The sequence below is a fragment of the Alnus glutinosa genome, chromosome 6, assembly GCF_958979055.1.
Source record: "Alnus glutinosa chromosome 6, dhAlnGlut1.1, whole genome shotgun sequence".
In the NCBI taxonomy this organism is placed as follows: Eukaryota; Viridiplantae; Streptophyta; class Magnoliopsida; order Fagales; family Betulaceae; genus Alnus; species Alnus glutinosa.
Window position 1 is genome coordinate 20,556,689 of NC_084891.1, and position 23,687 is coordinate 20,580,375.

The 23,687-nt window shown below is 37.7% G+C and overlaps 3 protein-coding genes and 1 long non-coding RNA gene across 4 annotated transcripts; 1 reads left to right on the plus strand and 3 right to left on the minus strand.

Moving 5' to 3' along the window:
• The first annotated feature begins 544 nt into the window (after positions 1-544).
• LOC133870985 (uncharacterized) lies at positions 545-1,826 on the plus strand. Its single transcript, XM_062308307.1, has one exon. It carries the CDS (start codon positions 620-622, stop codon positions 1,415-1,417), a length of 798 nt encoding a protein of 265 aa, XP_062164291.1. The 5' UTR covers positions 545-619; the 3' UTR covers positions 1,418-1,826.
• Positions 1,827-16,318: 14,492 nt separating this feature from the next.
• Positions 16,319-18,725, minus strand: LOC133870676 (uncharacterized). Its single transcript, XM_062307850.1, has one exon. It carries the CDS (start codon positions 18,447-18,449, stop codon positions 16,521-16,523), a length of 1,929 nt encoding a protein of 642 aa, XP_062163834.1. The 5' UTR covers positions 18,450-18,725; the 3' UTR covers positions 16,319-16,520.
• A 794-nt stretch (positions 18,726-19,519) lies between these two features.
• On the minus strand, positions 19,520-20,785 carry LOC133870689 (uncharacterized). The gene is made up of 3 exons (XR_009900763.1): positions 20,738-20,785; positions 20,555-20,652; positions 19,520-19,598 (listed from the first exon to the last, which is right to left on the minus strand). It is a non-coding gene; the product is annotated as an uncharacterized LOC133870689 (long non-coding RNA).
• Positions 20,786-22,236: 1,451 nt separating this feature from the next.
• LOC133871237 (DNA repair protein XRCC3 homolog) lies at positions 22,237-23,503 on the minus strand. Its single transcript, XM_062308636.1, has one exon. It carries the CDS (start codon positions 23,357-23,359, stop codon positions 22,478-22,480), a length of 882 nt encoding a protein of 293 aa, XP_062164620.1. The 5' UTR covers positions 23,360-23,503; the 3' UTR covers positions 22,237-22,477.
• Positions 23,504-23,687: the final 184 nt, after the last annotated feature.

Here is a 23,687-nt window from a genome sequence, read left to right on the forward strand (position 1 = left end):
ATCTTATTTAATATAAGAGCTTGGTAAATGCTTATAAAGCATAAAAAATACTCATAACTTTTCAATGTGGGACAAAAAATAAAAAATAAAAATAAAAATAAAAATAAAAAGAAAATTTAAATATTCAAATTTAAGATAAACCTAAATTTTCATATATATTCAAATAAGAGATAAACTTAGACTGATCAACAAATAATTTTCAACAGTTTCTAGATGCCTACCTCTGTAGTCTTGTCTCTCTCTCGGTTTGTCTTTCTTCTTCTAGAAGCCATCGACAAGGCCACAAGGGTAAAAAGAAAAAAGAAAAAAGAATAGGAGCAGAAAAAAAAAAGGCATACGAAACTCAAAAGTATCGCTTTATAATTTATATGGACTCCAAAATGCAGGCTTTATATAGACACACACCAAAACAAAAAGAACACAAAATTAATTTGAAAAAATAATTCACAAATAACAAAGAAATTCCAAGACACTCCACCCCCCCCCCCCCCTCTCTCTCTCTCTCTCTCTCCCTGTGAATTATTTATATATTCCCTTTGATCTCTTTCCAATCTAGAAGTCACTTCAAAAACATTCTTCTTCAATATTTCCATCAGACACTCCCTCTACTCCTCCAAAAATGGGAGATCTTCTCAACAACCCTCATCTTCAAAACCCAGAAGAAGGAGATCAAGAAGAAGAAGAAGAAACAGAAGAGTCACTCTCTCTCTGCGACCTTCCGCTCAACCCCAAAAATAAATCCAAAGACTTGTCGAACCACACTCCACGTTCACGCGCTGAGGCCCCCGAGTTCTTCGAGTTCTTCAGCGACCTTAGCTCCGAGATGTGTCCGGCCGACGACATCATCTTCTGCGGAAAGCTCATACCCTTCAAAGACTTACAATCTCCTCCCACTCATCAAACCCCAAAAACATCAAACACCGGAGAAAAGCCAACAAAACAGACCCCTTTTCGCCGGCGATCCGAGTCGTTATCCAAGCTACAGAGCCCCGTAACTCGGTCAGACAGCGGCACTAGCACTAGGCTCATGAGGAACAGCCGGTCTCTGGATTATACAAAACTACACAGAAGTTCAAACTCCATGGTCTCACCGGCTCAGGAAATAGAGCGGAATTCATCGGTGAAGAGCTTGGGAAAGTCCGATATGGCGCTTAGAAGGGCGGCGAAGCCTCGATGGTACTTGTTGATGTTTGGACTGGTGAAGTTTCCGCCTGAGATGGAGCTTAGTGATATCAAAAACCGGCAGGTTCGCCGGAACCATCCTTCGACGCTGTTTCCGCCGCCGCTCTCCGCTGACGGGAAGTTTCCCGTGAACCGCAGCTCCAGTAAGGGGTCTTGGAGGCTGCTCAGAGCATTGAGCTGCAAGGACCACGCCAGTGTGGCCGTGACGGCGTCGTTTTGCTTACCCCACGTGTGAGGAGGAGCGTGGCAATCACTTTTTGGACATGTTTGTCCTTCTTCGCTCTAGCTTATCGGTTTGAGAGGCATCTGCATGAGATGGGCGTTTTCGTAAATATGGAAGTTGGATACTATTTAAGACTTTACGTAGAAGGAAAGATAGTGTACAGTGGTGGACATTGGGCGATGATAGTGGCCTCTCAGTAATCGAGAATAACGTTAGGTGGTGGGCACAGGAAAGAATGAAAGAAAATCACGAGAATCCCGACAGAGACAACAAAAAAAGCATATTATTTATTTATTTTGTGATTTTTTTTTTTTTTAATCTTTTTGTTAATTTATTTCTACCTTATCAAGTAGTTGGAAGATCAAAATATTTAATATCTACTCTACCATTAAAAAACAAAAATCATACGTTGTTATCTCCACCTTCTACTTCTTGAATATATATATATGACAAAAGTTTCAATTGGAGGGTATCTTTTGCTTGCTATTTTGTTTTAGAGTAATGGTTCATTGCCACCTTTTGATACAATTTTTTACCACTTTTCCTATGTGACAAGGTGGTCCACCACCTGATTTTATTTTTAAAATTCAAAAAGTAGTAGAGGACCACCTTGCCACATAGAAAAGGTGGTGAAAAGTTGTATCAAAAGGTGGCAATGAATCATTCCTCTTTGTTTTATTATATGTTCATTCCAATCATTTTTCTTTTGTGATGTAATTAATGACAATGACGTAATTCGAATGTTACTTGAGCAAAAAGCAAAAGGCAAAAAACAAAAAAAAAACATATAAATCTTGCTAGAGATCGAATTAATGTTTTCTTAACCATGAGGAGTGGATACTGTGACAACTATATATATATCTTTAAGCAAGTAGATTTTTGAATCCAAGGTTTTCTGTTTTCTTTTTCTTTTTTAAACGAGTAGTTCAAATTCAAATTGCAAATCAAGTTGGATTGCACGGAGAGTCATTTGCCCTAACAAATAGTTAGGTAGACTGTTCGAAACTTGTTAAAGCAGTCTTCCTTATTGTTTAAATTGCTAACAATCTAAACAATAAATTACTGAAGATCTCAATCTATACCTGATTTATACGTTTATTTTTTTAACTAAAAAGCACGAGTTCCTATTGTAACGATCGACCAGCTACAAATAAATGAGATGCTTGATAAATTACATTGATCGGCAACGTGTCCGATGACCGACATTGTAAATGACATTCTATTTGAGAAGAAAGATATGTCATGTTTCGATCATCAGCAAGAAAACGATTTTTTAACTAAAAGTAGGTATAAATTGTATTTTTCTAATAAATGATAGATATTTCTCAATTTTTCATCATATTATATTTTAATTTTTATGATAATTCGTGTTTAGGATGAAAAAATATTATGATTGCGATGATATTTTGAGGCAATAATAGCAAGGTTTGATCAATATTTCACCTTTATGTTTGGTTGGGTTTTAGATAATTAATGAATATTGTTTCATCTCTTTTGGCGGCCATTATAGAGACTTATGATCTATAATTATTTGATGTCTATGGGACACATATTTGGGAATTAATAAGCTGTCGAAAGTTTGTACATGCCTTTAAAGAACAGAAAGAGACAGAATTGATCAGAAAGACAGGAAAGGGAAAAGAAAAAGAAAAAGAAAAAGGTCTAAGGGGGAGAAGAGTGAAGACTATGCTATGACTCTGATCATTTGCTCGTCTTTCATGGTTGAACTTGATGAGTAATGGGCAGGCTACTTGTTTCCAATCCTTCACTCAATTTCAATGATAATGAGGGTGGCCGATGAGATATGCTAGATGAACTTTCACCTTTACGCTTTTAAGTGTATATTTTTTACGCAACGGTGAAAATATCATCGTTGAATTCAAAATCTAATATTATAGTAATTCATTCAAAATCTAATTGTAATTTTCAATGCTACACCAGAAAATACGCATTTAAAAGTGTAGAGTTGAAAATAAACGTAGCATTTCTTGTAGTCAATAGTACTATTTGTCTTGTCTCGTGAGTGTAGAGCGGCTCTCTTTTTGAGAAAAATTGTATTTTATTAATAATCATAAAACTATAGCTTCTTTTTTTTTTTAACAAAACAATGTCATAGATAAAATATGTAAGATCACATAATTTAGGAGAAAGATGAGAATGAGATGGTTCGGCCTATATGACCCTACATCCACATGTCAAAACTTTTTATTGGTTATATCTTTCTTTGATTATTTTGATTATATACAAGACTCTATTTATAGAGAAAGATATTTAACATTACACGTTTTTTTTACTTTTACATCAACAACAATAATTTAATTTACACAAATCAACTATCGTGTAACTCTTGAGTTTTTTTTTTAATTCTTATTTCTTGAGTTCTTATAACTCTTTTCTCAATAAATATACTGCAATCCTTATATTTACCGGCTCGTATTCAAAGATAAGGAATCTCTTTGATCCAAATTTCATCCCTAACTTGTTTGACCGATGCTTTGGCTAAACCATGTGCAACAAAGTTTGCTTCGTTTTTAGTATGATTTCATGGCCTTCAAAACATTTACTACTTGGACCGCGTCACTCTCCGTAATGATACTTCATAACCCAAAGTCTCGACTAAATTCCGCTGCATACAGCGCGGCCAACGCCACCAATGCTATTGGTTCTAGAATTGCCAATTTGATCATACTTTTTGCTGCAAATATACGTAGCTCGTGGTCCCGCACAATAACTCCTTACGCCAATTTGCCCGTTTCCTGAATCTAACGCCACATCCTGGCCAGTTCACTTTTTTTTTTTTAAATTCTAATGGATGACCTTCACCGTCTTTGTAGAGTGGGTGACATGATTATATATATGTAATAAATAAATAGTACTAGCTACATCATATTCATGCACATTTACAATTTTTATTATTTCCCCAAAATAACTTCTTGATCGAGCATGCCAAAAGCCAAATTATGATAGTCTTGGTCCTGTTTTGACTACATTTTTATTATTATTATTATTATTATTTTTTAAAAAAAAAAAAAAAAAAAAAAAAAAAAGTTTCTAATTAGTCTCACTTACTCAATGCCGAAGCAATAAATCGTGGCGTACGATACGAAGAATTAACACTGCCCTCCCTGATATTATTGTGTTTAATAATTATACCAATATTAATTATTCTGTCAACAATGATAATGCCGGCAATATTGTATTTGAAGGAATTTTAGCTGATTATTGTGTATGTGAAAATATGACTTTTCTTTTTTCTTTTTCTTTTTTTCCTCCAACCCACTCATCCATCAACAATTTTCTAATTAATTGGCATTAATGCTTAGTCTTTTTTTTCTTTTTTTTTTTTTCTTAATTCTAATCCAAATATTTGTAACTTTTATTTCCTAAAGGACGGGGAATTGTGTAATGGTAAACCCCTGACATTACAGATTAAGATTCTCTGCAATTTTAAAGAAATTTGAAATTATCAAATTATGTGAATTTAAGCATTTTTTACATCGAATGACGTGAAAAATGCTACATATTAAAGATATAACATATTATCGAGGCAAAAAAAAAAAAAAAAATGCAAAAGGCTTTTTCTTCACTTTAAAGATATGCCTTCTTTTTATTATTATTAAACCAAAAGACAATTTTTTGCTCAAAATTTTTATACGACATAAAATGTAAGAACCTGATAAAAATATATTCAATTCTCATTATTAACATGTTACATTTTTAATATGTAGCATTTTTCATGTCGTGCAATACATGCATAAAACGATCTAATTCCACATAATTTGAGAATCTCAAATTTATTTGAAATTTTAGGGTCGGAATCCTAATCCTAAAATTACAATTGCAAACATTAGTGCTAATACTCTAATAAATGGCGTTTAACAAGGTCACCAATTGTAAGCTAATTATACATTTTTATAACTACCTAAAGGTATATTGACGCAGGATGAGAAAAGAATAAATATGTCATTTAGTTTTAATTAAATTATTAGTTTTTGTTTGTAATTCAATAATGGGTTTGGCCCACAGTTAGTCATGTTAATTTAAATTATTTGCTATTTTATAAGTGGGCTTGACCCTTGGCCCAAAGTTAGTCACATTAGAATTAAAGTTAGAATGTCTATTTAAGCATAATGTTCTCTTGTAATATGACAGATTATGATGGAATAAAAAATATATTGTTTCTTTGAGGTGTGAGGCCTATGTTCTTTTTTGGTGGTAAGATGCTATCAATGCCAGTGAGACGCTGGTTTGTTCTTCCTATTGTTAATTTGTTGAGACTCTAGGTTAGCAAAAGGTTTATCTCTTTAATTTTTTGTTTGTTTTAAATTCCTGCTGCGTCAATTTTGGTATCAGAGCACAAGAATCAATTGTTTTCTCAAACAATTGACGATCTGCCAAAAAAAAAAATTAATAAATCCCGTCGAGATGTCCTTAGTCTGCGCTGCCCACATGAAGATTCAAGAAAGTTCTATTTTGTTTGGCTTATGGAAAAAGGAAAAAGACGAGCTTTATTATGTTTGGTTCAAAAAGAGAAGAAAATAGAGCTTGTTTCCTATGTCTAGGTCAAAAAAAGAAAAAGAAGAGAGAGGAAAAAAAAAAAAAGGAGAAAAAAAAAGAAAAGAGGAAAAAAAAAAATAAATAAATATATATATGTTATCGTATGATTTGCTAACTTTCTTAGTTTTTTTTGTGTCTTGCAATTGGGCCTTATGAGTACACAAAGTAGCCGAGTATAAAGAGTAGTAGATCTGAAGCATGACAGCGTACAATGTTGAGATTCTGTTGTGGTCACAATAGAAAAATCGTGAGATTCGATTTATCTATTGTGTTCGTAAGTCTTCTTTGGTTTGAAAATCTCCCGCTCGTATTTCATTTTCCTATGAGTACGCGAAGTCCCCGAGTATCAAGAGTAGTAGATCTAAAGCATGACAGCCTACAATGGTGAGATTCTATTGTTGTCACAATAGAAATATCGTGAGATTCAATTTATCTATTGTGTTCGTGAGTCTCCTTTGGTTCGAAAATCTTCAGCTCGTATTTCACTTTCTAAACTCGAGGACGAGTTCTTTTCGAAGAAAGGGAGAATGACGCAGGACGATAAAAGAATAAATATGTCATTTAGTTTTAATTAAATTATTAGTTTTTGTTTGTAATTCAATAATGGGCTTGGCCCACAGTTAGTCATGTTAATTTAAATTATTTGCCATTTTATAAGTGGGCTTGACCCTTGGCCCAAAATCAGTCACATTAGGATTAGGGTTAAAGTATCTATTTAAGCATAATGTTCTCTTGTAATATGACAGATTATAATGGAATAAAAAATATATTGTTTCTTCGAGTTGTGAGGCCTATGTTCTTTTGGTGGTGAGATGCTACCAATGCCAGTGAGACGCTGGTTTGTTCTTTCCTATTGTTAATTTGGTGAGACTCCAAGTTAGCAAAAGGTTTATCTCTTTAATTTTCTGTTTGTTTTAAATTCCTGCTGCGTCATATATATATATATATATGAAACTCCAACTAGAGCTCTAAGCATAAACATCAACCCATTAATTGATAACTATGTACATCTTACATGCAATATTAGCATCTGATACCAAAACTCAACAAGTTATAATTATACATCAAGGCATCTATGTCACGTCATGGTATTATTTTCAATGGGACTCCAAAATTGTTATATCCAAAACACTCTAAGGACAGGGGAGATGATTGGGTACAATCCTTTTGTACAACTTTAGTACAACCCCAACTCACAATGAGGTGGAGCCCGGCCCCACCTCATTGTGAGTGGGGGTTTGTATCAAAGTTGTGATGGGATTGTATATTTATCATTTCCCTAAGGACAGAGGCTACTACCTTTTTTTTTTGTCTATTCTCCTTTGCATTTGTAAACTTTGTAAAATATTGCTTTCCACGTGAAATTATGAGTCCAAGGTTCTGTAAGTGAACAATTAATCGAAAGTGTATATGATGTGAGCTCTCTTTTATTCTGATAAAAATTTCTCTTGTTTAAAATAAAAAAAACTCTAAGTTCATCACAAACAGATGCAAGAAAATCTTTCTAAATAAAAATAGTTATATGTAGTTGAAATCAAATGAAATTATGTTCTTAAAACATAACGAGAGGGAGAGAGTTTTATTCTTAAACTGAAAACTATTCTATAAATTATTATCTTTTTTGAGTTGCTTTGCATAATAAATTCTGAAAGTATTCTAATATAAAATACTTATATTTTTAAATTCTTGTGTGCATTGAAATACTAAAAATGTTTCTAACTTAAAATTCTCTCTTTCCAATGACCATGACTATGCTGACGCCATGATGGCACTACACTAACCGAAAGAAAACATCTCATTCACCAAACCTGACAATATTGACACCTAAGGATGGCATGAAACTGAACTTGGAGGGGGATTCTTATTCAACCCCGACTATGCTGCCGTCAAGGGTAGCACACGACCATGACTATGCTGACACCATGGATGACATGCAAATCTAACCATGTTAACCATCGTCAAGGTGCATGGCACACAACTAATGAATATGTTAACCCCATAGGTCGCACATACAAGGATGAATTCTCTTTTCATGGCTACTCGCCTACTCCCTTTCATATCATGGTACTAGACTTTTATAGCACTAAATCTTCTCCTAAGAAATCTTCTTAAACTTTTCATAGGACTCTTCCTCTTTGAACAATCATAAAGTTCTACTAAAAATTAATGACACGTATGGATAAATTTACATACGACATAAGTATATATTAAACTAAACTGGGGAAAAGCTTTCTTGCTCGACTCGTAACTACGTTGACGCGACAAGTGCCCCACAACAACAATTATGCTGACGTCATAGGTGGCACACGACCATAACTATGCTGATGCTAATGGTGACAGCAATCATGACTATACTGATATCATAAGTGGCGCACCCAATAAATGAAATCTTATTTTGTATAGTCTTTTACTTAAAACCTTTTCTAATAAAAGTATATACTTACTAAACCAAACTGGGGAGACACTTCCTTACCCAACCCATAACTATGTTGACGTTATGGGTGGCACACCCAACTGACCCAAGGAAATCTCATTATTTTTAGTCTATTACTATTAAAAAAATTCATAAAAACTTTTCTGAATAAAGTTCTCATAAAAACTTATTTGAGTAATCTCCTCGTAAAGGCCTTTCTAAAAATCATGAAATTTTGCTAAATAGTTCATGCCATGAAAATACTACTTAAAATCGAGCTCATACCACATTGAAATCATGATACAATTTCCTTTGCTGGAAATTGCAACTGAAAACCTAATTTTTAAAATAATATCTCATTTATTTCATAAGAAATCTACTTACATAAATCATGTATTATAACTTTAACCACTTTTGACAGAAGTTTACTCACATAAATCATGTATTAAAAACTTTTAACTAAATAACAAATAGTTTACTTGGGTCTGCTTAAAATCCCTTGTTTCGAAATTCCTTCATCGTTTCGTTTTTTCATATGCAAATCTACAATGCTATTAATTGTGATTAATCATTAAACCATAAACCATAAGTTCTTCATTACATCTAACCCTCTTCAAATCCCTTTGTGAAGACCATTCCTCATTAAACCCTCAAACCTTCCATCTTCTTGGAAAAATGTCTTCTTTTTCCTTCCCTGACAGGTTTGTTCGAATGAACAACAAACGAATGTTAACAAACATCTCTGTTCTAGGTTCATTTGAACGAACTCTATCCTAGTTCAAAAGAAATCGCACTGCCTCACTCTTTCATCACCTTTCTCCTCAACATAACCAACCCAACCCCACAATACCCTACAACACTATTCTCAACTCCCATGAACACTTTTTTTTTTTTTTTTTTTTCACAGTATAACCACAATATTCATAATAACTAAATACAATACCAAAACTCTAATAGAAATGCTAGTCACACTCCCAAATGCACTCGCTGTCGTGACACTAAAAATCACCATTAAATTTTAGATAGATCATTATTGAATTTTGAATCCAATGGTAATTTTCATTGCCACATCAGAGAATATACACTTCAAATTGTGGGAGTGGAGATGTGTGCATCATTTCTCAAACCCTAAAACACAACCACTATATCATCACACTAGAAAAAACCACAAACTTCAATACACTCCAAAACTCACCATCAACTTCACTACAGCACCATTAAATTCTCCATTTCATCAACACAACATCAGAACGCCAGACTCAACACCCATATTTCATTAAAAATCAAAACTATAAACACACCAACAATTCATTACCCTCTTAACCTCATAAGAAACAAACTATAACATACAAAACCAAACGTGGTGACCAAGGTTTTTACCTTTTAGAGTCCCTCTTCAAAGTACTCCCTTCAAGCCTCTCTCTCTCTCTTACAAACGACGGAGCGAAGGAAAAATATAATTAATTTTTCCTTCACCTGAATTTTTTAAACGGCTGATGCACGTTTAAAAAATCAACTTTGTTGGAACAAAATGTGGCAGCCAACATTAAATAAACATTGAATCTCACCCATGTGTCAAACCCAGCTCCTTTGAACGTTCTGCACTTCATTCGAACGTAACTAACAGATTCAATTTTAGCCATCCGATCTCACCTACCCACTTGCATATCTTAGCCACATGGAAATGCCATCTCGTTCGAATGAAATGTAGCAGATAACATTAAATTGTTGGAAACATATATGTGAATCAATCACACAATTTGCAGCAGAAAAACACCAGGTTTTTTATTGCATATACAATATAATTAAACCCCAACTGGTTCGCGGCTTCTTTGGTTCAACCGTCTATTCGGTGCGATTTTGACAACTATGAGTCTACCTAAAGGCTTAAAACACATAAATGCCGGATTGCTGCCAAAAAAAAAACACAAAAGACAGGATTCCTAACTTTAATAAACAGCAAAAAGAAAAAGGAAAAGAAAAAAAAATTAAAAGGTTGTAATGCGTTCATTAAAATGCTGTCAGAATTATAAAAATAAAGGTGAGAAAGATCAAATGCCTATTATGATCAGATACTTCTCTCATAACCCTGCATCTGCAACATACACACTGACATACATAATATTAGCAGGTGAGCCCGGCAGTGCTGCGAATTGAGCCCCTTCACATGAGATATGCTTAGACATTATATTGTTTGTAAAAGAAATAAGAGGAGAAAAAACAAAAACAGAAAAATTTAAACGACTCTAAGCAGTCAAAACCAAACAAATAAAAGGTCAACTAAATCTTAACTTGTTCATCCATAGAACAGCAGAAATCCGGAAAGAATGCTCTGGCTGGAGGGTAGAAAGCTTCAAAAATCAAAACAAAAAGATTTTCTTTTTCCCCAAAAGCCATCTCTCTGTTGCCAATCACTATAATCTTTCCCTCTCCCTCCACCCAAAGCCTAATCTTTCCCTCTCCCTCCACCCAAAGCTTTTTATAAACCACAATCCAAATTCAATTTTAGACTAGCCCTCAACTAGCACAAGGAAATGCAGTTTCCGTTGAAAGAATGCTTTTCCAGGCGCCACAAAAAAAAAAAGAAAAAGAACGAAACATAAATATCTAGGCAGATAAGATCAGCAATGAAGACACTAGAACGGCACTGCAACCCAAAACAAGCACTTGATTCTCAACCTCACAGGCCCAAAAAGCTTCATCAATGCAACTTTTAAAGGCGCACACAACCCATTCTGTCAATGCAACTTTTAAAGGCATATACAAGCCATGCTGTCAAAACATAAAACCCTCTTTCTAAGGGGAAACATATATAGACAACAGCCGTAATATTTCACAAAAACATGGGAAGAATATAAACAGAGAGAGAGAGAGAGAGAGAGAGAGAGAGAGAGAACAGAATCGACAATGGTTAAACCCAGTACAGTTTAGGAAAAGGATAGCAATAGATTGTTTTTGAAGTAATCACCCCAGTTATGACCGACCACCGATAAAGACTGGGAGAGGCCCCCACCCCCAATAAAATATTTGTTATATCGAAGATCATTGGAAAAGATCATTATCTCAATGTTGAATATTGATAAGGGGAAGGGGTTTAGCTTCATATAACTTAATGTGGAGTTTCTGGATGGTTTGCATTTATAGTCAGACCCCAATTACTGGATGGTGACAAGTACCAATAGCTGGTTCAACAGGAAGAAGGCGTTCCAATAGTACTTTCTTTTATCTGTTTTCATGTTAAATGAGCAAAGTACCCAATGCAAACTTAGTCAGCAACATAAACAACTCAATTTGTCCCAAGATAAGTGGACATTAACACTTCAATTGTGCCCTTGCATGCCTAAATTTTAGGATTAATCCATTATAAGCTTATAACCAATTGCATTGGAGAGACCTTTTAGTAGGAAAAACCTAGCCAGAGGGGAAAAGTTTTTTTTTTTTTTTTGTTAAGTAAATTTAGTTTTATTGAAAGCATAAGGCGCCCCTAAATACACTGAAAGTATACATAAGAAAATACCTAACTAAGAATAGAAAAACGAACAAGGAAATCAACAAAGCTAATCGACAGTAGGAACAAAAAAGTCATTGTTCAAAGGTACAGCGTATGAAAAAATGAGGCTAAAATATCCTCCATGGAACTCTCCAAATCCTCAAAACACCTAAGATTTCTTTCCTTTCAAACACACCACAAAATGCAGATTGGCACCATCTTCTAAATCGTAGCACTCCTCGGCCTTCCAGAGTTCCACCAACAACCAAACAAGTCGATAACTCTTCTAGGCATGACTCAAGACATACCAAAATGAGTAAAAATGTTATTCCACAGAGCGGAAGCCACATCATAGTGAAGAATAAGGTAGTCCACAAATTCCCCATCTCTTTTGCACAAGCAACATCTATCCACAATGATGATATGCCTCTTCCTGAGATTGTCCACAGTAAGGATCTTGCCTAGGGCTACCGACCATGCAAAAAAAGCTACCCTCAAAGGAGCCTGAGTCTGCCACACACTCTTCCAAGGGAAGTGTCTACCATCAGAGCAAGCCAAAGAGCTGAAGAAAGACTTGACCTTGAACAATCCTTGGAAGAAACCCACCAGAGCCTATCTGCACGATCTCTACTCACCATAGCTACGTGCAACACCTGAAAGAAGGAAGCAAAGACCCCTACTTCCCAATCATGCGCCTCTCTAACAAAGCTCACGTTCCACTGAGTAGAACCGTCCAAAACCTCCATATTATCCACAACTGAGGCATCCTTCACCCGAGCAATAAGGAAAAACTTCCTTCAAAACCATATCTCCGCACCATAGATTGTGCCAAAATTTTGTCCTAACCCCATCCCCCACCTCAAATCTAGCAAAACCAGATAAAGTCTCCCACCCTTTCCTGATGTTCTTCCACAACTCCACTCCAAAGGCACCTACAAGCTCAAGGGAACCAGCGGGGAAAAGTTATTAGAGGCAACTCAAACCTAGACAAACATGTCTAGGCTTTACCATGTCTCTCCCCCGTCTTTTGCTATCTAGAGGCCAAGCATTTGAATCCTACCATAAGTGACATCATCATGTTTCAAAGAGAAACACGTCTGTTTCTTCACTAGTAAATGACTAAAATTATATCCATAGGTGCAGAAAACCAACCAACCAATTGACTTTGAAACCTCGAAATCGACCAGGATTGAAAGCAATAGCACAAGTCATTGGCTAGTCCAAATGCACCTGTACTACAATTGAATATCATTTCGTCATTCTTGTCCCCAAATGTCTTCCAAATCCTCGAATGATGGGAAGCTTCTATTCGGTTGTGAAAGCATCATGGACACATATCTTACTAAAGAAAAACTGGAAGACATTAGGGAAGAAGTTTAGTGAAAAAGTCCAACTCTGCTAATCTAACAGTCTTAGAGGGAACGGGGGAGAATGGGAGGGGTGAAACTTGAAAGGTTCTATTGACAAAACTAACAATTTTGCAGAATTTAACAAAAGCTGTCAATTTTATCTCACAATTTACAGAATTCAATAGGACATATTTTTCATGCGATACATGTTCCAATACTCAATAGGACTATTGCATATATCCAAATATGCCAATTTCTAATAACAAAATTGCACATGAGGCAAACAAAAAAAAAAACACAAAACAAAACAAGAACGTCACTCTAAATTGCATAGAAGATTTTTTTTTTCCACGAAAAATCCAACGGGAAGAAACCACAGGTCCAGCTCAAAACAATATCATTTTAAAAGAAACAAGAAAAAGACTAACAGATCTCGCATACAGACTTACTAACCGACTTGATTCATCACAAGATTCATGTTATATACCGTTCACACTTGTTCACCAATCAGTTCTCCCACATCCTTACTATCTCTCTCTTGTTTTTTCAAATCCTTACTATCTCTTCCTTCTGTTTGAAACTGCTTTGGGCTTGAAGGTTAATTTGGATAAGTCAAATTTAATTCATGTGGGGACTGTAGATCAAGTGGGAAGTTTAGCCGGAATCTTAGGGTGTGGGTTTGCCACTCTGTTGGTGAAGTATCTTGGTCTTTTGTTAGGGGCCTCCTATAAGTCTATTCATATATGGGATGGTTTTATCGAGAAGATAGAACATCGGTTGGCCAACTGGAAAAGGTTATACATTTCCAAGGGTGGTAGAGTCACCCTTATCAAGAGTACTCTCACTAATTTACCCACGTACTTTTTGTCTTTATTCCCTCTCCCGACAAGTGTTGTTGTTCGCATTAAGAAGTTACAACTGGATTTTTTATGGGGTGGGATTGATGAATAGTTCAAATATCACTTGGTGAGTTGGTCTAAGGTTTGTGCCCCAATTTCAGAGGGAGGGTTGGGTATCAAGAACTTGGTGATGTTCAACTGCACTCTATTAGGTAAATGGTTGGAGCAGTATGGGATTGAGAGAGATGCTTGGTGAAGAGTTGCGACGGACTCTAAGTTTGCCAATTTGTGGGGTGGGTGGTGCTCCCTTGAGCCTGTAGGTGCCTTTGGGGTGGGGCGGGGCGGGGCTGTGGAAGAACATCAAGAAAGGGTGGGAGACATTCTTTGGCTTTTCTAGATTTGAGGAGAGGGATGGGGCTAGGACATAATTTTGGCATGATCTGTAGTGCGAGGATACGGTTCTAAATGAAGCTTTTCCTGCTTTATTTGGTATTGCTTGTGCAAAGGATGCCTCTATTGCGGATAATTTGGAGCTTTTTGGTGGTTCCACTCGGTGGAATATGAGCTTTGTTAGAGAGGTGCATGATTGGGAGGTAGATGTCTTTACTTCCTTCTTCCAGGTGTTGGACTCGATCATTGTGAGTAGAGGCCATAAAGATAGGCTTTGGCGGGTCTCTTCCAAAAGAGGTTTGTTCAAGATCAAGTCCTTTAGCTCCTCAACTTACTCTGAAGGTAGTCGCTTCCCATGGAAGAGTGTGTGGCAGACTCAGGCTCTTTCGAGGGTGGCTTTTTCTGCGTGGTCGGCGGCCTTAGGCAAGATCCTTACAGTGGGATAATCTCAGGAAGAGGCATGTTATTATAGTGGACAGATGCTGCTTGTGCAAGAGAACTGGGGAATCGGTAGATCGACTTCTTCTTCACTGCGATGTGGTGGAATGCTCTCTTTACTCGCTTTGGTATGTCTTGGGTTATGCCTAGAAGAATTATCGATTTGTTTGCTTGTTGGTGGACGTCTAGAAGGCCAAAGAGTACTGGGATTTGGAAGATGGTGCCGATTTGCCTTTTTTGGTGTGTTTGGATGGAAATAAATAAGAGATGTTTTTACTTATCAAAAAATAAATAATAGATGTTTCGAGGATTTGGAGAGGTCCATGGAGGATTTTTTAGCTTTGTATTTTCATACTTTATATCTTTGAACGGCAGCTTTTGTGTCCCCACTGTCACTTAGTTATGTTGATTTTCTTGTTTGTTTTTCTCTTTTTAGTTAAGTGATTCATTTTGTATACTTCTATTGTACTTAAGAGCGTCTTACGCTTTTAATAAGACTTAATTTACTTATCAAAAAAAGAAAATAAAGTATTTTATAAGCCCCTCAAAAAACCTTAAAAATAAAGTATTGCCGCTGCACCATTTGAACGGTAAACTAGGCATTCAAACGGTACCGATTAAAAAACAAAATTTTTTATTGCAACATTCAAGCGAGTTTTGAATGAAGCAATTTGTCACTCTACCCAAATGTATGAGATCCACGTTTCTAACCTGCTAGGTTATGTAATCTCTCCTTGTAGCACTGCACCTAGATTATGGAACGTCCATTCTAGCTTGCTAAAGTTAAATTCCTACATTTCTAAGTCTACTTACCATCTTAAATGTATAAGATTCATTCATGGTCTATGACAACATCTTCAAGAAATCATGTAATAGATCTTGAACTTCAAATGAGACAACTCAATTAGACTTAGATTTTCCTAGTGTTTTGTCAACGGAATCTACCAACACAACATATGGACCTAACATCTAATGTAAAGCCTCTATTTACAAACAAAGCAACCTCAACTATTTTTCAGCTTATCTCCGACTATTAATTTTGAGCTCAATAGCTATAAACAAAAGTCTTAACACCAGGATATCCTTCAAACTTAAAAAGTAAAATTTCTAATTTATCCTAACTCAAAGTGAATACCACAAAAAACATCATATTCTAAACTCCGGCGCTTATAGATAACACTTGAAAAGTAAATGTTTAGCGACTAGTTGCCAGCCTATTAGATTGTGATTTGAAAAGTACTTAACAAACGAAACTACCTATGTACTAACACCAGTGTTCTGGCAGGACCATAGGTCCATAACTTTTTTATGACACTTCCACTTTCTGATTAATGAATACCTACGCATAGTTATGTATTCACACTGTGCGCCATGATACTGAGATTATGAACTTCAACGATAACAGGCCAAAAAACAAAAGTCATTAACACAAATACATAGTTAACAAAGTATGCTATTCATTGACAAAGAACAATAGCTAATAACATAAAGGCACAAAGATATCACATAACTTTGAAGCTAAGTTACAAGTTTGATATCAAAGAATGCTACACACATCCAAACCATACACCCCCTTGAACAAAAGAAATACAAAAAAAAGCATATCAATCTGTAACCAATCAGCCATTTCATCAATAGCTCAATTGCACATGTAAACCCCACTCTCAAACCTGTGACTAACCTCATAAAAGTCTATCTTACCCTCAGAAGCAGGCCGCAGGCAAAGCCCAGACAATGATCGAGTTCCTCGGGCAGAAAACTTCACATAAGCAACAACCTCAATCTCTTCATCTTCCTCACTAGAGTCCACAGGCATCCTCACCTTCAACCGACCAGGAGAACCCTTCACTGGAATCTCCGGGACATGCCATTTCAATTCTCTCTCAGCCCTATTCAATATAGCCTTGGGAGACACCTTCAACAATGAAGGGTCAACCGGTAGCTTCAAAACAAACGTCACATCATTCAAAGGTACTGGTAAATCAGGGTTCGAGGCGTACTGTATCATTACAGAAAGTAAAGTCCCAGTATGACGCTTTACAAGACGAACCCTCAAAGGCACCGGCGTCAGCCTTGGTAACAGGCTATACTTGAGAATTGGTATAGGCTCGTCGGCAGACGCGGACCTCACGTGAAACATGCTATTCCCGAGACTGCTAACACGAGAACTCTGCATGACAAATCTCTTAACCGTGCTCGCACCCTCCACCTGGAATGAAAACTCGGTTTCTCTATCGCCAATCACCTTGGTCGGCAATGTTTTCAAATAAACCACACCCAACAATCCTACTCTAGCAAGCAACGACTCTCTAAACTCCACGCTGATCTCTTCCACAATGTACATCTCCGGACCCTTCTGTTCCGTACTCTTAACCAGATCCTCAAGCGGATTAGCTGCTCCGCGAGTAGCAGCCGCAGGTGCCGCTGGTGCATCACCGTCCGGCCCAGTCTGTAACAATTCGAGCCCGCCAAGCCCTTGAGGTTTCACAATTTTTGTGGGAGCCAGAAACTCCGAGGCATCCAATCCTCCACCAAAAGGCGCATTAAACCCTTGAAATGAATCATCCAACGAGGCCACCTTCTCATTGCTGTACGCTACTCCACCGTAATCTCCTTCGAATCCCTCCACTCCGATATAAGTCGACTGGGTCGCCTCCGCGGGCGGCAATGTCGTCACCTCAATTCCCGCCAATGCCAGCGTCAAATCGGAGGAGGACGCCTCCTTGCTCTTCTTGAACCCACCCACGAGCTCTTTCGGCTTGTTGATCGCGTCGCTCGCCGCGAAGGGGTCCTTCTCCGCTTGCGTCTCCTCCTCTTGCTGCTGCTGCTCCTGCGGTTGCTGCTCGCTCACACTCTGCACCACAGGGGCCAGGCTCGCCGCCACCTCGTCCCCGGCCGCCAGCGTCTCGGGCGGGATCTCGAAACGTGCGTTGGAAAATGCCTCCACGCCTGCCTCGTGTTCGACGGAATGCGCTTCCAGATTCGTCCAATTGTCGGCGCCGCGAATCTTGCTCTCAGAGTCGAGCGCGGAGTGCACCATCTTGGCGATGCCGTCGCCGTGCATGGCTCCGAGCATGGCGGCGAGGCGGATGCTGCTGACGCCGCGGAGGACGATGTCGAGGGCCATGTAGATCTCGGCGTACTTGCGCCCGAGCTTCTCGGGGGTAACGTCGACGCCGCGGCACGCCGTGACGACGACGCTCACGGCCTGGTTCACCATGTGGATGCACTCGAAGACGTTGACCACGGCGGTGTCTTCAGCGGTGGTGATGCCCAGGACGTAGATCGAGTTCACCAGGCGATACACCACGCGGTAGCGGCTCTCCACGCCGACGATGACCTGTCCGCTCGAGGCCGCGAGGGGATCATCGCCGATGGACGCCGCGATGGAGTCTGAGTCGGCGTCGGAGGGGTGGTTGCTGTTGTGCTTGGAGCCGGCGAAGGCGAGGCGGGTATGGCGGAAGCCGGAGAGGGCTACGAGGGCGCGTGCGGGTGGGAACCACTCGCGAGTCTGGAGCAGGACGTCGGATCCGTTGGCGGGTTGGAGAGCGATGGCCAAGCAGGCCATGGTGAGGAGGTCGAGCTCGAGCTCGAAGACTGATTCAGATGGGTCGGGTTATTTGTTTGTTAATGTATGAGTTATCTTAAGTCTAGGGCTTGAATTTTTGAATCTGGGGGATTTTGATGAAATGCAGAGAACCTTCTCTCTAATTCACAGCCATTTGAATTTCTCAGTGATTTCCATTTCCAAGCAACGAGAGTGGAGGAGAGAGATAGAGTGGGGGAGAGAGATCGAGAGAGAGAGAGAGATCCAGGTGACCCCGTGACGACGACCAAAGAATGCTTATGGGCTGGTTGAAGATCACAAGGTATGTCATGGACGAGGCCCACCACATTCACGGCCCAGTAACAGGCTAATCTACGAGTCTCCATCCAAATTATACCCACACATATTTAATGAGAGAAATGTTAGATGGTATAATTTTGTCAATTATTTATTTAACAACGTTAATGTGCTACTCCTAATTAATTATTAGATTTTTTTTAATAAAAATTTATCCAAATGTTAATTAGAAGTGTCACGTCACCATTGTTAATAGAATTATAGTATCTAGCATTACTCATTTTAGATTACTCATTTAAGGATGAGTAATGTTATATATCACATTTTTATCTCAAAATGCTGACGTAGTAATTCTAACTAATCTTTAAATTTTTTTTAAAAAAAAAATAACAAAAAGACTGATCCAAGAGTAAGTTAGAATTGCCATGTCAACAATTTAGGATAATTGTAAGATAAAAATATAGTTTCTAGTCTTATCTTTGAGAATTAAAAAATAAAAAATAAAGATTGGCTTGATTTTCCATAAGATCCTTGTTTGATCATGAAAAAAACATAATGCTATTCAATTTTGAGTTTTTTTTAGTTGAACATGCAAAACTCGCCTTTAAAAAAGATGGGTTAAATATCTCACAGATACATGTGGTAAGGGCGAAAATCAAACAATCGTCTCGGTTTTAAAAAGTATCACAGGTGATACTTGTCATTAATAAAAATGCTCACTTGGTACTTCCGTCTCGGTTCTATCCTTTTTTTGTGCAGCCATCTACGTCACCCCCTTAAAATTGTGACACTAGTCCCGGTTGCCACATATTTAAGCCAACTCAGATTATCATCCTACGTGGTCGTGTATCACAGGTAATACCTATACTTTTACTGCCAAGCAAGATGAAGAAAATAATAATAAAAAAAATTTTAAAAAAAAAACCTCAACTTTTAATTTATTTTTTTAAAAAAATAAATAAATAAAAAAACTTGCAAAAATGAGAGTGGCTGAAACTACTCCCCAAGAGCCTTGGGGTGGCTCGACCACCTCCGTTTGGACTGTGGGTGGGTTTGGGGCCACCCCCGTTTAGACAATGGGTGGGTTCGGTCACCCCAGACCGGTTTGTCTAGGGGTGGCCGAACCACCCTCATTACCCTTTGGGGTGGTTTGGTCTCTCTCAATGACAAATTTTTTTCCTTTGGCCTTTTGGGGGGTGGGTTCGGCCAACCCTTGGTTGGCCATATGGGGTGGCTCAATCCACCCCTTGACCAAAATAGGGATGGCTGGTTTTAGGGGCGGAACAATGATTTTTGATAATGGGGGACAAACTTATATAAACAAGAAACTACATAAGTACATAGATAACTATAGTTTTTCTCTATGTGTGTGTTTGTACATGTCTATGTAAAATAAAAAATGTAAAAGCCTTAAATTTAATTTCATATTAAATTGTAAGTCATAGATATCACAAACACACATGTAATAGTATAAATTACTAGTAAAATAAACTAAGCACAATAGCAGGCTTGTGATTGACGACAAGCAAACACCACTTAGAAATCAGTAGTTAAGCAATTCTTCATATGTCAATTAAAGGACCATCATATTCCATCAACAAAACTCAAGTTCTATTGGCATGTGAAATCGGTATTAACAGCACAATTAACCAATTACAAGGAATGAAAATACTAAAGACCCCAAATTTGAATATGTTCTTCCAAAAAAAAGGTTTGATGGATGAGATTTTTTGTATATAGAATATCACATTCAGCTTCAAAGATATAAATAAAAGATATTCAATGAGATATGACTGGCAAAGAAAAAAGGAAAACAGAGAGAAGGAGACCTTGAAATAGTGGTGGAGGGGAGTCGACCTCTGCTACTGCGGCCATCTAAAGTGACCACCTCAAAACCCCACCCTCTCGCTTCCTTGTCTAACTTCACCTATAAAACCACCATCACAAAACTTCATACAAATAAATAGACCCAATTCATCAGAAAGCAAGACAAAGAGATTGAGAGAGCATACGACTGCAAAAGCCCTGAACTTTCAAGCTGGGGTTAGAGGCTTTTAGGGCTTCAACAACTCTCATAATCAGTGTTGTTTTACCCACACCCTGCAAAAAAAGACATTATATTACAAGCTTCTTACAAAATGGAATTCGCTTACAGGAGGACCTATGAGTCAGATAAGGGAACGGTAGAAACAAATTTATTTTTCTGGCCCCATTGAGATTCTCAAACTGCTGCGGAGCCCCTTGGTAATCAAACGACAAACCTAAATGCTCGTTCTTTATCCCTTTCTTCAACCCTTCAAAAGGGTGGGCAATGTACATATAAGAAGTATGAGGAAGAGTAGCATTGATGAAAGCTTAAGGGATTGATTCATGTTGGTTTGTGGCTATGCATATATTAAATAATTTTTATGATATATGCTATATATTTATCATTTATGTCATAGGTATACTAATATTAATACGATTATGTAAATAATTAAATATGTTATATTATATGTATATATTCATAAGTATGTAATATATATAGTTATATGTATAACAATATATGTAATCGGTGTTTTCGTTTTCACTTATTTTATGTCAAACGCACATCAAGAGCACATAAACTTCTGAAAAAGCTATCAAACATGCCCTTAGTTTTGTTAACTTTTTTTTTTTTTTTTTTTTTTTTTTTTTTTTGTGTGTGTGTGTGTGTGTGTTTAGGAGTTTATAAATGAATGGAATAGAAATGAATAGATGAAATGAGGGAGAATGAATAAAGATGTATGTTCGGTATGGACTGATAAGCCTATGTGACCTACACGTTAAGCCCAAAATTAGCCCATTAACCCTAGTGCATTCTACACGCGTAATAGGTAATCAATTCCCAAGTTATTATTGTGCTAAACAAATATTAAACTATTGAATTAGCCACATTTTAACATGCACCCCTAATTTAAAGGATAAGTTGTGCTCCAATCAAGGCAAACGTGGAATGAATTACACATTAAAAATGGGTCACGGCATAAATGAGAAATAGTTGCAAATAAGCTACTTTAAAAGGTAACACACAATCAAGTAAAATGGACTTTTGGACTTTGCTCAAAACTCTTTACCTAATCATTCTTTTATTTCCATTCTCCAAATATTTTGCTAACTTAAGCATCAGAGTTATTTTTCGACGATACCCTTCGACAGGCTCTATTGCTTATACTTTTTCTCGTTGCAAGTGCAAATTGATTAGTGTTCAACACGAGCAAACTGTTCTAACAAGGTATTCCTATGACTTGGAAAGGGGGAAAAATGCCATGATTTGATTATTATATCTCTCTCTTTTTGTATGTGTCTCTTATTAATTGGAAGGTTAAAAAAAAAAAAAGCAAAAAACATTTTTACCCATTTAATATCCATTCCCTCTTAAAACATCTCACACAAGTAATGTCCATTCCCCTTTGATTCCTCCCAATTTGGACCCATATAAGAGAATGGAATGAAAACCCCACCATTTTCTTTCCTAAATACTCCATAAAAAGGTAAAATGAACAATATCAACAAAGCAAAAGAGAATTGAACTATTCAATTGACCGAACAATAATTTCTTGCCATACAAATTATACAACACCAAAATTTACACATGATTAAATAATCTCAGCAAAATCACCTCTGCTGGAATCAGTAACCACCCTCGAGCAACTCATGAAAAATGATCAAAGCACTTCAATAACTGAACAGAAACCCATGCATAAACTACACGTGTAAGAAGCTGTTTGGTATCATTCAACTCCAAAAACCCCTTCTCTTGTGATCACAAACTCACAAGAAGCCGCCGGCAAATGAGGCGCGAAAACAACATGAAGTTGCCGCCTTGTTCGCGTACACAGATGATTCGAATCCGCCAAGCCGTTCTCTTCTTTCTCAACCTCCTCATTCCTCGACAAGAACAACCTTGAATTCACACAATTCGCCCACGCTAGTCCCAAGGCGGGACAAACCCGTCTCCCCGACGAATACAAGCGAGCCAAATTCCCAACCCTCAGCCCATTTACCCCCTCAGGCACCACCAAATCCACTATCTGGTTCGTCACCACAACCGCCAGACCGAACCTCTTCGCCAACAACTTCAATTTCCCAGAAATCTTGAAAAACAGCGAGGACCTCCGCTTAAGCTCAGCCGGGGTGTTCTCAAACTCGGAACGAAAAAGCGCCGCTATCGAATCAATCACAATAAGCTTAACCGGCAACTGGGTTTTCAGGTCGGATAGAAACGACTCCATCTTAGGCAATATATCGAGCAGTTGGTCCACAGAATGTACAGCGCGAACAAATATAGAATCGCAAGGATCACTGTTGAAAATTGCGGGGTGTGAAGACCGGAAGGCGTGGGAGAGTTGGTGGAGGCGGCGAGAGGGAAAAGGGAATTCGGTGTGGATGTAGAGAGAAGAGGCGGAGAGGCCGCCGAGGGAGATCGGGAGCTGAGCGGAGAGAGCCAATTGAAGGCAGAGCTGGGTCTTGCCGCAACCGCTCTCGGCGAAGAGTTCGGTTATGGAGTTGCAGGGTATGCCGCCGGCGAGGCAGCGGTCGAGTACCTGGCAGCCAAGGGTGCATTTTGGCGTGGTGACAGGACGGCGGAGGAGATTTTCTGGGCCCGGAGTCATTGTTTGGAATGTTGAGTGGGAACCAGTCCAAATTATACATGCAGTTTATATCTCTCCTTTTTGCCGCAAAAAGCATAACTTTTAAAAAACAGTAATAAATGCATTTATCTTAAACTAGTTTTTCCCATTTTGTCTTTAATTTTTATTTGAAAGTGGAAAAATACATCACGTCACTTAAAATCAATATAAAAATAAAAGGTTATTTTGATGAAAATGTGAACGATTACAATGGGACGTAGAGACTAAGAATTATTATTAATTTTTTTTTTCTCTCATAATAATCTACTCACATATCAGGAAGACTTGAACATTTAATCTCATTAATCAC